We start from the raw sequence: 15120 nt of genomic DNA, 5'->3' as shown, positions 1-15120 counted from the left end.
CTACCACCCCCAAACTAGCGGCCAAGTAGAAATCTCTAATAGAGAATTAAAATAGATTTTGGAAAAAACGGTTACCACTTCTAGGAGGGATTGGTCTTTAAGACTAGACGATGCACTTTGGGCCTATCGTACAGCATTCAAAACTCCAATCGGTGTGTCCCCTTATCAATTAGTCTTTGGCAAAGCATGACATCTACCCGTTGAGCTGGAACATAAAGCTTACTAGGCTACCAAATTTTTGAATTTTGATTTAAGAAATGCAGGTAATCAAAGGAAGCTCTAGCTCAATGAATTAGAGGAATGGAGAAATCAAGCATATGAGAATGCCCAGACTTACAAAGAAAAAACCAAGGCATGGCATGACTCCCGTATTGTAAGTAAGGAATTTAGGAAAGGTGACAAAGTTTTGCTCTTTAATTCTCGTCTCAGGCTTTTCCCAAGGAAGTTGAAGTCCAAGTGGAGTGGACCCTTTGAACTGGCTAGGGTATTCCCTCATGGAGCAATTGAACTACGTAATGATGATGGGAGTACATTCAAGTTAAATGGACAGCGGTTGAAACATTATATTGAAGAAGAGCAACCCATCCACCATGGGTCCATTCTCTCCTTGAAACCGCCATGAAAGAAAGGTGAAAGTCAAGCTCACGACTTAAAAAGAGCGCTTGTGGGAGGCAACCCATTATGTAGTTGTTTGTTTTGTTTCAGTTTTTTTATGAGTGTATTTTTTTTTGTATCTCACATCTGCAGGATCACAACGAGGCATTTAGGGAAGTCCTCTTAAATCTTTCTCTCCTTGTTCTTGTTATGCACATTGAGGACAATGTATATCTTAAGTGTGGAGGAGGATCAAAGGGTTGATAAATTTTTTCGGACTCTAGCATGCTTCGATTGCCCCATCTCTAACCTTTCTTTTCGAAATTTCTGCTCCTTAAAGACTTGTTTTTGAATGATTGTAAACCGTCATGAATCATGTGCTTAGGTGAGATAGACAAGAAATGATGCAGGCAAATCTAGCTGAAATTTTCGGCTATGGAAGGTCTCTCAGTAGTTTGAATGATCAATAGGCAAGATGCAATACAGATTTGACCCTTGTGAGCATTCGGTTTCTGACGGACAAACATGGTTTGATTATTCTAGAACTTGTCTTATTAGGCATGTTGAGACCACGATAATGAGTTCATGGATTGGAACATGATTTTTATCCAAAAAAAAAATATTTCTGAATAAGTGTGAGATGGAGCATAAAATGCACTCACACCAAAAATATAAGAAAATGATGAGATGGAGCATAAAATGCACTCATTCCTAGATCCCAAACCCTAATTCACCTTTCGATGCAGTGGACTCATGATAAGTGGTGGAGATGTGAAAGATAAGCAAGTTTATGGTGATAACATTCCTTGTTTCATTCTGAAAAATCATGAGAGGGTATTTTTGAATCTTGCTACATGTGATTGTGAAAACAAAAAGGGCTTACTCTAGTCCTAAATTATTCATGCGAAGATATACTTATTTCCCTCGATTGTCGATCTCATTTGGGATCAAGAGGATTGGCGATTTAAGATGATTCTTTGACAAGTTAAAGAGGAAAAGAGGTGGATGAAGGAAATGATCATAAATACTGATCAAGGCATGAAAGAGGGCGAACATCCTGTGAAAAATGACCTCCAAAAATTTTAGTAGTTAGTCAGCTTGTTCTGTTTTAGTTTTTTTTCTTTTTCTTCAGTTTTGTCTTGCCCGAGGACGGGCAAGGTTTAAGTGTGGGGGAATTTGATGAGGGTAGAATTTATCACATTTTTATCACCAAATATTTTGCCTTTCATACCTAATTAGTACTTAATTGGACTCATATCTCTTGTATTTTGATTCAGGGCATGAAAGAAGGCATTAGGAGCAAAGAAAGGCTAATCGGATGGGTTTTTCACAATTTCGGCAGCAATCAGTAATCCGGACATAACTTTCATATCCGAGATCCGATTGGGCTGATTCAAGATTCATTGGAAAGATAAGAGATAAATCTACAACCTTTATGTTTTGGGATTTCATAGACTCGGCCTACATCGAAGTAAAATCCGGGCCCAAAGATGGAGCACTTTCGTAGTGAGGCCCAATTCCCAGTTGAAGCCCATTTCGCAGAAGAACATTGAGGCGGCCCAAGTTATTAAAGCAGCCCATTTGAATTTAAGAGTTTGAGAGTCCTCTTAGATTTAAACTTTTAAATGTAATTCCAAAAAGATTAAGAAAGGTTTTAGATAAGGAGAGAGGAGAGAAGATATGATAGGATAGGAGGAGTTTGGATCAAGGCTGGATTATCCATTCTTGAGATAACTCCAAGAAATTGTAAGTTATATGAGAGCTGGGCGCACCAGCCCAAGGGCATCACGAATTGCATTGAGGAATCAGTCAAGAGAGGAGAAAAGAAGTCAAGAAACAGAGGAAAGGTGATTAAGAATTCAAGAAACTTCAAGAAGAAGGCGACGGCAAGAAGAGGAGATCTCAGCACCATGGGCGAATTCAAGAGTTCTTTCTTTACCTTTGTTTGCTTTAATTCTCTTATCATGAACTGATTTGTTTCTTGCTAGGGTTGTGGAAAGCCTAACCATGTTAATGAATATATTTTTATCTTTATGATTTATCCAAGATTATGATTTCCATATAGTCTATGAATTATTGTGCTTAATGCAACTAAGAGCTTGGCCACCTCTTAATTGATTTGTGTTATGTGAATAAATCGAGAGAGGAATTCACATAATCGACTGAATAATTCATAATGTGAATTGAATGGTATATAGAGATATATATACATGATTCATCTGAGCTTAATGGTTTTTCTTGGACTTAATGCATTTCCATCTTGAGAGCTCTACTCGAGAGATCAAAGGGTTACCTGATGGACGTAGTTTTAGTATATCTCGAGAGAGAATATTAAATAAAATTGGAAAGACCTCAGCTTATGGGAATGACAAATAATCTTGTTTAATCAAATCCATTAATATTCATTACATTGGTTAGGTGGACCAAAAGCCCTAGTGATTTCATCCATTGCATATTCAGTTAGTGATCACCCTTGCTTCTATTTTCTTTTTCTAGTTTTTATTTTTAGTAGTTCTTGCTCAAAACTGGATTTCGATTGTCCAAATAATTAAGGAAGACTGTGGTTCTAATACTTATTTTGTTAAATCCCCGTGGGAACAATATTTTATACTACTTGATAACTAATGCACCTGCTAGGGTTATATATTTATAGCTATCATCGCTAACTGAATTTAAGCTAGATCGGCAGAAGTAGGTTGCTTCTTCACGCTAACCTGATATCTCCCAAACTGTTCGTAGATCGTCCTACCAAAGTGGGGCCGAGGAGGTTGAGACAAATAACAGGTGGCCGAAATACTCCCAAGGCTTATTTACGTGACACTGAGATATCATTTGACGATTCTATAGTGCTACATGTTGTGTTATATGGCTGGTGTGATGCATTACGAAGCCATAAATTATAGGACATATGCACTTAATGGCTGATGTGGGGCAGATTTGTCCCATAGACTGATACACGGATATCAAATTCGGCTAATCCATTTTGTAATTCTCTAATTGATTCACACAATTCATCTAATCAACTATGGACAAACTAAGGGTCTAATTGATTGGGCTCAATTTAATTAATGACTACGGACAAGCTGACTCAACTAGCAAGGTGGATTCCCCCAACAACCTATGAACCATGTCTGGTGAAAACCCGAGAAGCCAAAAATGACTGCGTTGAAGCCAAAAATGTGAGTTTCTGTCTAAGCTTTTTTACAGGTTTTTCCAAAGCAGCTGTATCAACGCTTCAACAGTCCTCACAAACAGACCATTCCCACTAATCTAGAAGCAAATTCACTCTCCACTCTTCATCCTTCACCCCTGAGACAGGACACAACCATTTTTGCCATTGGGTTGCGGGTTGAATATCTAACCATATCCTATATCCAATTAGATTGTTGACGGCTGTGACTGGCCAAACCGAGCTGAACTGGAACTGTTTCCCTTGATCAAAGTTCAAAATATTGATACACTCAATATGTCGGTAGAGGTATATCAGTCAGTATCAATACTTTTTTTTTAGTCTTTTTATAAATCTAGTTCAGAGGGATTGATTTAGAGGTATATCAGTCAGTATACATATCGGCCGATACGTATCAATACTTAGAACCTTACCCTTAATATCAACTGTTCTTTTACTTTTATGCCAAGAAAAAAATATCCATGTTTTACACCTAATTATTTTTTATAGCTACTCATATTCCATGTTTAGTTACGGGTTAGTTAGGCGTGACGCCAGGCCAGGACAAGCCCTTACCACCTTGCCAAACAACTTCCTCCATGTCTCACAGTAGAGGCGGAGCTAGGTGGTGGAGGAGAGGGGCCATGGCCCCCTCTATGCATTAAAATCCCCACAATGTTTATTTCATCTTACATATATTTTGGCCCATTTACTCGTGTTTATTAGTTTTTGGCTCACCCAATCCAAGTCTATTAGTTTCTGGCCCCCTTAATAAAAAAATCCCAACTCCTTTAAACTCCTTCCACACCTTCAGTGCATGTCAAGCCCGTAGCCCCTACCTCAGCTTTCTTGTCTTAGAGTTCTTCATTCTGGTTATAAACGTGCCCAAAGTCCCAAACAACCAAACCCCAAAACATAGATATGGGGGGATTACACTAACAGACAAATTGGGATTGGCTCCTTATAAGAGTGCTCCTCACACTGACCTCGCAGTCACATCCCACCATTGGAAACATCTCCCCTGAAGATGTTCCCAGTGTGTTGTTGAGACATTGTGAGATCAGTGTGAGAAGCATTCTGTAAGGAACAGATTAAGATGGCATCAAGGCTTAAAGTAATGGTACATATCGGCCGATACGTATCATGCTGATGGCTTCCTGATATGCCCCTCTAGGGTAACTGGACATTAAACCAACCCCTCTAAACCAGTTTTAAAAAATAAATAAATAAAACCTAAAAAAAGTATACGGGCCGATACACGGGCCTGTGTTGATAGACGGCATTGCATCTTGTCATTTTTGACCGTAAAGACCTCCCTACTCCATTGCCGAGGGATTTCTCTTCTCGGGCATAGCCTATAGTTGAGGATTTCAATGGGTCGGGTCTGACCCAATAGACCCATACCAATTGAGCCAATAGTTCTGGTTCCAGGATCTATATCGATGGATCAGTTCCGATTGCTTAATCTATTGTCCCAATTATTATTGATTCGGAACTGATTCTATCCAGTCCCAACCCGATATATTTCCAGCAGCTTTATTATAATTGGGTCCAGATTATCCCGAGAACTGATTAATTGGTTCTCGGTCCAAAATTACAGACCGTATATGATCTGATTCCTTGATATTTGTTATTGAATCGATTCCAATTCTATCATGTCCCGACCTGTTGACAGCCCTACCTGTAGCCTCTTCTCCACGGACGAAATTATAAGCTTCCTTATCCTTTTTAATACTCTTTTTAAAAAGAAATTAAAAAGAGTATTAGCTGATCACAGCTGAAGCCTGAAAGTAGAGTGATCGAACCTCTTAAGAAAACCTTTCAATCTAAAAGAGAGTAGAAATCAACAAGTTCATGTGAAAAAATTTGTACAAAATTCAAAAATATGAAGTACAAGTTTAACTAGAGGCAATGGATGCAGCCGATGTTGATTCATGATTGAAATCGGATGATGAAACGCACCACCTTTGGCTACAAAATAACATCATATCACCCAAATACAAATAAACTCAACTCTAAAAATTCATACTTTGAAGGAAAAACCCAGCAGAACAAGAACACGGCCAACTGCATTAAATGCCTTCCAGTGTATGTATCATGTATGTTGCCCAGTAAGAAGACCATCTCCCTTGAAGATTTTTTTTTTTTTCTGAGAATTTTCAAAAACAGAGGCCCAAGGGTCCTGGTCCCAACTTCATGTAGGGCAAACAACAGCACTTGGATCTTGGAAATTGGAATATTTTAGCTTTCAGGTCTTCACTTCTCTTCAGCATGCCTCCCAGAAACTTGCGAATCTGCTATTCTTGATTCACGCCTCCTCTTACTACGTGAATGTCTTGCCCGGGAGACTCGGCCTGTCTTGGAGGAAGGTTTCTCTCTGCGCTCTTGAGCGCCACTCACATTTTCATTAGATGGGAGTTCTGGAGGTGCATCTGGCCACGGTGTTCGTTTTGCAGGGACAGTGATGTCCAAGGGAGGGTCAATTATCCATCTACACGCAGTTAACAACTCACACTCAGAATAAACACTATACAGTTGTAGGAAAACCATCTAATATAACCATAATGCAGGTGAAACTTAAAGCATATCCAAACAAAGATATTGATATCATACACATTATTTGAATGTCAACCTTAGGATATTGGAAAAGAACATCTCAACCTCAACTCTATGGGCCGATATTGATGTTAATCATATTAACAAAAGCACTACAAGATCAAATGCCATCAAATGAACAAATGAACTCGGACCTTTCCTACAACAGGAATGTACATGATTATCTACATAGTCCCCCTTTGCAAATCCCTTTTCTAACACATCAAGGTTCACTCTATGTCTCTATAAGGCCATCAACTGGTTAGGTCCGGGCTGGATCAGGAAAAAACCAGGAACCAACCTATTAAGAAAATGCACATACCTAAAATTAGCTCAGACCATAAGGTTTGAAGGGCAAGGTAGGGAAACCTGTACAAACCTACCTTTTCCTTCAAACCAAAAGCAGCCTAAGGGTTTATAGGTAGCAGGTCTAAAACTGATCTAATGATTAATTGAGTTTATTGGATTCAGGTCTGACTTTATAAAGGCTCAATTAAAACGTACCTACTATTATTAAATAGTAAATACCATATAGAAGTATACAGATATTGCATATTATAACATTATATGATAATGATATTAATATTATTTAGTTGGGAGCCCAAAAGGGCCCTTCATGTTTTTGTAGCCTTTATTCATGAGGCAAGTTTCAGCACCAAAATACTTGTCAAGTGTCCATAATAAGCCCTTTCTGGGAATTCTCATGAAAAAGTGAAAATTGAATGACTAATATTTATCGGAAAAATAAAAAAATAAAATAAACACCAATACAAGGTGTGCTTAAGACTAATTTGAACTGGAGAATTGAACACCCTGAACAATCAAAGTGCTCCACATGGTGGAAGTTTGGATCTGCCACAACATCATTCCAAATGCGAGAAATAGGGCTTGTCATGTAGGAATGCTTCATACTTGACCCTTGCTTGCAAAACTTTTTCCCTATAGATATAATAGGCTTATACAATTTATTATCTGTGGGAACATGGTGGACCCAGTAAGCCAGCACTAACCCAATAATTACCAGGTCTCAGAAATAAGACCAAGAACCAGCATATAATAACTGGGACATGCTACCCATGTCCAGATCAGGTTCCCAGTTTGATGTACCCCATTGACGGTAATGAGTTAATGCTTGGGATTTACCAGAAAGGAACCTTCCATCATCACTCCATCTATTCTCTATCTACTTAATCAAAGGTTTTTGTGAGCTTTATGAGTGATTCTCATAGTTTCCACTTTGGGTTATCTGTTATTCTTTTAATAACAACCCAGAAAGACACTTAGGAATCAAAAGCAGGATGGATTTAAAAGAGAGCCGCAAGCTTGTAATGGTTAGGCTGCCTTTTCTTTGTTTTATTAGTAGCTACAGTTGCTTTCATCTGTATACTTCCTACTCCCTTTGTGACAATGGGTCTCTAATCTAAGTTTGAGTTAAAATAAAAAAAAATAAAAATAAAAAAAAAACAGAAACAAATGAATTAATAAGTGGACACAATTCATCAAATCCTTTTTAACCCCCCTCAACCCCCTTTCGAGTTTTCAACCAGAACCACATCATGAATTCTGAATGGAACAATCACTAGTATACCACCCATATGACCAAACCATATGAATCAACTTTCTTTTATTGACTCATCTCATGCAAATATCCTAAAGTTTTTATGCTTGTCATGTAAATTTCCTTCCAGTTTTATTCACATGTCTGGATCACATAATTCTCCAGTGCAACATCTCCTTCCACACTGCTCTAATTAAGTAATTATATGTAGTTATGCACAAACATATTCATTCTCCCCCATTATGAACGATCCGTCCATAGTAGTGAAGTGTTTTGAGTATCTCCTTGGTCATCAATATAAATTGTCCCCTCACCTGTACCCATTGAACTACATATAAAACCCCTATTTTCTTTTCTCTAGTCTCACCAATCAAGTTTTGTCACAATTAAATAACATGGAATTGTCAACTAACAGTAAGGACAAAAGACTTTCAATAGCATGAACCTCTTTGTTTTGGTACTTGGCAGTTTTCATCCCAACTAACTTTTTTAAACACTGAAAACAACCAGCATGCATTTATTATAGCGAACGGTTGCCTACTAGTATCTTAAACAAATGGATTGTTCTGAAGAATGGAAAAATTTGCCAAAACCCACCTAAGTTCATTCAATCGAATCATTTTCAAATTGAGATCTTTACTTTCATTCTTTTTTTATCAATATCAGTAACTTTGGCCCCATAAAAAAAAGTAGTAGAGCATAAACATATAGAACTTATTTAAGAACTTGAAAAAAAAAAAGATCCACAAAACATGTTAATCATTCTTCATATGTGTTGAACAAGTTTTCCTATACAAAACATGTTAATCATTCTTCATATGGAAGACTAGCCACCAAATGTTTGATTGTGTTAACGGTAAAAAAGTAAATAAATTTATTAAAAATTATTAAGCTCTAATTCCAACGAATTGGAAAATGCAAAAAGGAAGAAACAAAATGATTTTTGGGTATTTTCTCTTTAATGTGAACCTTATATGTGTTTTATGCCCCAAGGTATAAGCATATACCTCTCATGCACCTTCCACATACCCATTTTCCTAAGTTTCAGAGGATCAGTCCTCCTCTTAAGTACTTTGTTAACCTAAATAATTTAGAAAATTCTCGTATACTGGTTAACCTTGGCATGACCTAGCTGCTGGAGTATGGCCTTAGCATGAAATCACTAAAAGAGGCATATTAACATGTCTAAGAGGATACTTTAAACATATATCCAATGTGGTAAATTGGTAATAAGTAATAACCACTTTAACAGACTTGGTTGGTCCCTCAATGGAAGTGTGAGGTTTACTCTCTTTCTAGTTTTGTATCCCTGTGTTCTTCACATCTTTTCAGACTAAAAATGTATTTGTATATACTTGGTAAAGTTGAACTAAGATTATTTTGCTTTGTTCTTGTAAGTCCTCACCTTTGCCATATTATGCTTTTGTTCCCTGTTCTCTGTTTCCATTTCTTCTTGCACTGCAGAAGCCCCCGTCAGTATATCGTTCCTATACCAATGTAGTTTTAGTTATTACACCTATCCTTTTTATGCATATAATATGTCTATCGGTGACCAGTTAAATTGATTTTGGTTTCTTCATTTTCTCACTTAGAAATACAACAGATTTTCATAAATGATGTAGAATACTTATAAAATGGAACTCCCAAATACAATAACATTCAAAATTGAGATTGGTCTACCTCATTTTTACAAAATTAATGGCAGGTTTTGTCAAATGCACTTATGAGTATGCCATATGGATGCATTCTGGTAGATCATCACTCATCAGATGCAAATAAAAGGATATGACAACCAAAAAATGCCATGGAAAAAGAAAAAACATGTAGTATCGTTGATCATAACCAGTATCAGATAAAGGAAGCAAAATATAAAGAACGAAAAAATATAAGTAACAAGGAAGCAAAATATAAACAACAGAAAAAGAGTTGGAAAAAAAAAAAACTAACCCAGGAGGGAACTTGCTGTCTGCACGAGCCTCAACACGGAGCCACCATAGCAAAATCTTGCGCCCACAATTCCCAAGAGGCTCGACAACAGAAGTGTCCTCCAAAAGAGAGAGTGGACTGTCGAGGTCCTCTTCATCTGCAACCAGTTTATCTAGATCCTTTACCCACTCTGGTTTATCCTCAATGTCCTTCCAAACCAACTTCGAGTTCAAAACAAACCCAGCCCATTCCAGCTTCCTAGGAAGTACTATTGCCCTGTCATCAATGTAAGTCGCACTTTTCTCTACATACGGCAGAGAATTGAAAGTGTGCCAACCAACCAACTGACCGGACGAATTACAAGCCGGGCCTTGAACAGGCAACGGCAAGTTCTCCTCATCCTCCTGCTTTTGAAGCAATGAGGATGACTCATCTGAATTCCCAGAATGAGCAAGAATTCCAACAGAAAGGGCACCAATCCATTTAACCGATTGGATCTCGTCAAACAATTCCATACTATGCGTGTTACCATCATCTGCAAACATCACAATTCCGTCCAATCTCTGCTCTCTCACGACTCTGTACAACGGTATACCTACTAAATCAAGTTGACTTCCCAAAAGAAGAAAAAGAAATCTCAAACAAGAAAGAACTGGAACAAGTAAAGAGCCGTGAATTTACCTCAGCGCACGAAGGCGCATCCGAGTTTCCATCCGATGTCGAGCTTCCCACGTTATTGGCATCCTCTCCTCGAATCCAATGTGGATAGTACGAAGTCCTGACTTCTCGAGAAGAGCAGCGGTCTCCTTGGTGGTTCCTCCGGCTTCGACGACGATCCAAGTGAGATCGTAGGGGACGAGCATCAGCGAGTGCATGAGGCCGGTCAGGTGCAGGGTTTGAAAAGTCCGGATATAGGTGGGGGTAACAATTATCAGGGGTCTTGGGTTCTTAACCCCATACTGAAGCCGCTGCTCTCTCTGAACTCTTTCAATAATACGATGCGCCTTCATAACCTCGATGGGATTGGGATGTGGCCATGGACGGATCAAGATCCCGTGACGGCCGACGACAACGCGGCTGCTGGTAGTGGCAGGGTTTGTTCGGTTCGATGGCGTGTCAGTAATCAAGACCGGAGGGGTCTGAAGGGTTAGGGTTTGGGTGGCATCACTAGTGGTCCGGAGTAGCGCCGGTACGGTATAGTGATTAGTGGTGGAGGTGGTATTAGTAGAGAAGAGGAGAAAGAAAATAAGACGAGAGAACCTGAAACCCAAAACGAGGCTGATGAGGCAGCAGAGACCGTGGAGAACGACCCAGAAGAATGACGCCAGAGGTTTAAATGCGCTGTCGACGGAAGAGTCAAGCGGACCAGTTGTTCTGAAGCTGTTGTTTCTGCGAGTGTTGCAGTTTTGCTGCTGAGAGAGCTTCATTTGGCTCCCTTCTGTGTTCCTTCCTACTATGAGACAGAGAGAGAGAGGGGCAATCGAGGAAGATATGGAGATGGAGAGGTAGTAGTTGGTTTTGTAGTGTGTTTAAGTTGGATGTTTGGTTTTTCTATCAATTCAAATTAAAGCTGTGTGTTGGTTTCTGTTATGGGGTTGCTTTCGGTTGTTTGGATTTGTGGGAGAAAGAGGAGAGCTTTGAGTAGGAAGCAGATTCAGACTTTTTCCTTTTTTATTATATGTGGGTTGGTGGAGTTGTTTTTGAGGAGCTTGGTTTTCTTTGGTTATACGAATTCCGTGGAGATGGAGTAGGGAGTAGGGACGAGGGAGAACCAGAGACGGGGAAATTTTTTGGACCTCCAGTCGGTATTTTCGGGCCCTGATAGCTAAGTCGGCGTCGGTTGGTGGGTGGATCCCTTGATTTCAGAGAATCCCGCATATTAGCCTGAATTTGGAAAGAGTATAAATGTAGATATGTACAATATAAATATATAAAATAATACAAAAATATAAGTTTTGTACTCTACATATTTGCATTTATACTCCTTACGAGTTCTGCTTTTATTATCGGAGAATTCACATTTAGGAGTGCATCACAATGCCTCACAGCACATTTCCACCTTGTACTGAGAACATCTCTCAATCAGGGTAAAAGTTTGTTCGAACAGCTTTGCATTGGGAATATCTTCCTAATTATGTACTTTGGGGAGATATACCCAATGCAAGGTTGCTAAAGACTGTTCGAACGGTGTGGATAGTCAAGTCAAGTTCAAACATAGGAGGCCACTAGTTGCGATTACAAAAAAATCCTTTTTATCCCTGATTAAATCAAAGTTTTCTTTCTGCTGTCACCGATTGGAAAATTCTCGATTGGTATCATTTATTTTGGGTGTAGTGCCATTTTGGTTTCTAAACTTTAAAACACGACCATGTATAAATGTATCAATTTAATTAATATCTACCTTAATCCACCAGTAGTTATGCGTGACATGACAGTATATACGATTTAGAACTTTTGAAAATATTAAAATTACCCTTATAAATAAAACATTATCCCTCATTCTCTTCCTCGAAAAGATGAAAGAAATTACCAATTCCGTAAAGCATGTTGGCTAGGTACATGTTTCTTTAATGAATGTTGGTAAGAATTGTGTGTGGAGAGAGAGAGAGCTGAGCAGCGATTCGAAGGTGGAGACGATCTCAAGACTTGCTCAACGGAAGATAGAGAACTTTGGTCCATGCTCTTACAGACGGTCTGACCTTTCCAAGGCCGGAATTTGGAACTGGTAATACCCTTGTTCCTTGTATAATTCTCCATGAAACCCACCCTTTCTTTTTCTTTAGTATAGTTTGATTCTTCTGAGTTCATCCAATTGTGTTTCAATTCCGAAATATTCGCCTGATTTGTTCCTTTTCCATTGAAATACATGCACTTGTTGATAGAGAAGAATCGCTATCTCTACATTCGTCTCTTTCCAGAGCCTTGTCGGGTTGCTAAAGAACAACTTCCAATAGCTAGATTTGTTCTCTGAGTCTTCAATGTTGGCGCTAGTTGTCACCCTTATCTTTCGCCAAGTATTTATTCTAATTTCGGTTTTTTTTTGCTATAAATTCTAATTCCGTTATTGTTTTGTATTTGAGCATTCATTTATTAATTCCTGCTCTATTTCCGTTTGAAGAATCTAGTCAATTATCATAGAACGCTATAACAACGAAACTTCAATTAACAGGGTGAACTACTACCAAGAGGGTAACCAAGTTTATCACCATCTAGATGTCTATTGATTTCCGAAGAGCTTTGATGACTTGGGCATCATGGGTTTATAGGCATATAAATCCACACAAGACCCAAGCTCTTTTTCAAAGCTCAGCACCTTCCCATTTCAGGTTAGCTCACTGCTTTATGAAAACAAATCTGTTATTTTTCTTGTCTTGTGTTTTAGTCTGTTTCAGCTGCTTAGTAAAATGAATTTACTGAACAGGGGAGGTCAATGAATTTCCGGGGGGCACTGTAAATAATCTATTCAACCCCTCAACAATATTTCAGGATCAGACAGACTACCCGGAAAAGAATATAATTACTGAAGAGGTTACAAGGCAAATGAAGACTCCTGCAACTCCCTTGAATGTAACTAGTTTGTCAGAATTTAGGACATATGGTCATCCATCTATATATGGAAGAAAGCCAGGGAAGGGTCCTGCTTCAAGTATTCAAGACTGCAGCCATTTGTGCCTCTCCGACATTCCTGATACCTAGAATGAATTGTTGTATTATTATCTGCAATCTAAAGAAAAACACAATTCCACTTAGCAAACTGATGAACACATCTTAATGTCTCTCAGGTATTTTTTTTTTCTTCCTTTGCTGTGATTGTTGTTCATAAAAAAGAAGAGGGGACGTTTGGTCTTCAATCTTTTTCTACTAATGCTTTTAGTTCTCATATTACCATTCGCCTTCCCTCTTTAGTTAAATGCTACTCGGTGATGATTAGATTGCCTAAGTTGGTTTCTCTCTCTTTATTTTTGCATTTTTTTTTTATCTCTATTTGACTGAATACTCTACTGAGTTTGATGTGAATTAGATGGATGATAAAGAAAATTAGATGACATTCGAAGGGTGTTAATGTCTTTTCAAACACCACTTAATAGAAAGTACTGGATTGACACATTATGAAAGTTTGGGAATTGAATTATCACGTTTTAAAGTTCAGAGACCAAAGTGACACTAAACCCAAAGTACAGGGTATTAATCGGGAATTTTCCCATCACCAATTGCTAAGATAAATCATTGGGCGGGACCAAGTGCTGAAGACCTGAGGGTTTTTCATTTTGGGAAATTTTCCAATTAGTACCTTTACTTTCAGATTAGTGCCACTTTGATCCCTAAACTTTAAAATGCATAATTCAGTACTTGAACTTTTAAAACATGTCAATTTAGTACTTACCGTTAATCAGCCATTATTAGCATTTGAAAAGGCACAAATGCCCTTTAAGTGTTATCTAATTTTCTTTATCAACCATTTAAACATTGACAAAAAATGAACAGTCCCAAATTCTTGCCTCTTTTATTTAAGAAAGTTGGGGTTATCAAAATGTCCATTAATTAAACTAACCCCAACTTTCTTGAATACAAGAGAAAAGGATTTGGGACTGTTCATTTTTTATCAATGCTTGAATGGTTAATAAAGAAAATTAGATGACACTTGAAGGGTATTTGTGTCTTTTCAAATTTCACTTTAATGGGGGACTAATAGAAAATTTTCCCTTTCATTTTTATAGCTTGTTGCTTTTAGGCTTGGTCCAGTCCAACAAGACGACATCTCCACCCGACAATGCCCCACAACACATCCCCGCCGTGTATTGGAACGTCTCCCAATGATGTACTAGAATCGATGATGTCATCATCGGGAGATGCTTTCAATACACGGCGGGGATGTACTGTGGGGCGGGACATTATGGGGCAGAGATGTGAACTCCAATCCAACGCACCACCCATATATTTATTGTTGAATTTCAAATTCATAGAATTCTTTGCCATTTGGCAAGGGGGTTGTAGTGGGCTAAAACTGATGATGCGGCAAAAACATAGACATGGATTGAGAGAGGCTGCAACACACAATATCCCTCGTGAGTTATTGCTACAGCATAAACATGCTATGAAACTAGGAATGAAAGCATTTACTTCATATTTTCATTCTCAAAACCCAATCCTCGGCGTCAAAGAAAACTCAACAAGAAGGCCTTATTAGGCCCATAAAATGCATTCGTTACGAAGTTAAAGTGAGAAATAAATCTTAAGGTTATGTTTGGATAAGATTTTCTTTTTGTCTTTTTATAAG

At 38.3% G+C, this 15120-nt stretch overlaps 1 protein-coding gene and 1 long non-coding RNA gene across 3 annotated transcripts; one reads left to right on the top strand and one right to left on the bottom strand.

The window, feature by feature from the left end:
- Window positions 1-5617: 5617 nt before the first annotated feature.
- On the bottom strand, window positions 5618-11732 carry LOC104588115 (putative beta-1,4-xylosyltransferase IRX14H). Its single transcript, XM_010245934.3, has 3 exons — window positions 10524-11732; window positions 9864-10421; window positions 5618-6254 (listed from the first exon to the last, which is right to left on the bottom strand). Exons 1-3 carry the CDS (start codon window positions 11267-11269, stop codon window positions 6020-6022), a joined length of 1539 nt encoding a protein of 512 aa, XP_010244236.1. The 5' UTR covers window positions 11270-11732; the 3' UTR covers window positions 5618-6019.
- Window positions 11733-12217: 485 nt separating this feature from the next.
- Window positions 12218-13781, top strand: LOC104588114 (uncharacterized). 2 transcript variants are annotated; one of them, XR_016080039.1, is made up of 4 exons: window positions 12218-12567; window positions 12725-12856; window positions 12961-13168; window positions 13264-13781. It is a non-coding gene; the product is annotated as an uncharacterized LOC104588114 (long non-coding RNA). The 2 variants fall into 2 exon arrangements; XR_733727.3 differs by having other exon boundaries at window positions 12290-12567; window positions 13012-13168.
- Window positions 13782-15120: the final 1339 nt, after the last annotated feature.

Source organism: Nelumbo nucifera, chromosome 1 (assembly GCF_055504915.1).
Source record: "Nelumbo nucifera cultivar China Antique chromosome 1, China Antique-T2T, whole genome shotgun sequence".
Lineage (NCBI taxonomy): Eukaryota > Viridiplantae > Streptophyta > Magnoliopsida > Proteales > Nelumbonaceae > Nelumbo > Nelumbo nucifera.
Note: the sequence above shows the minus strand (reverse complement) of the source record. Positions and strands in the feature narration are given on the sequence as shown.

Bases quoted from the DNA above. Each gene is read 5' to 3' on its own strand.
- LOC104588115 (XM_010245934.3), bottom strand. From the start codon at position 11,269: ATGAAGCTCTCTCAGCAGCAAAACTGCAACACTCGCAGAAACAACAGC. The intron at 10,422-10,523 runs GTAAATTCACGG...ACCGTTGTACAG, and splicing joins ATGCGCCTTCGTGCGCTGAG to AGTCGTGAGAGAGCAGAGAT. The intron at 6,255-9,863 runs GTTAGTTTTTTT...AACTGCGTGTAG, and splicing joins GACAGCAAGTTCCCTCCTGG to ATGGATAATTGACCCTCCCT.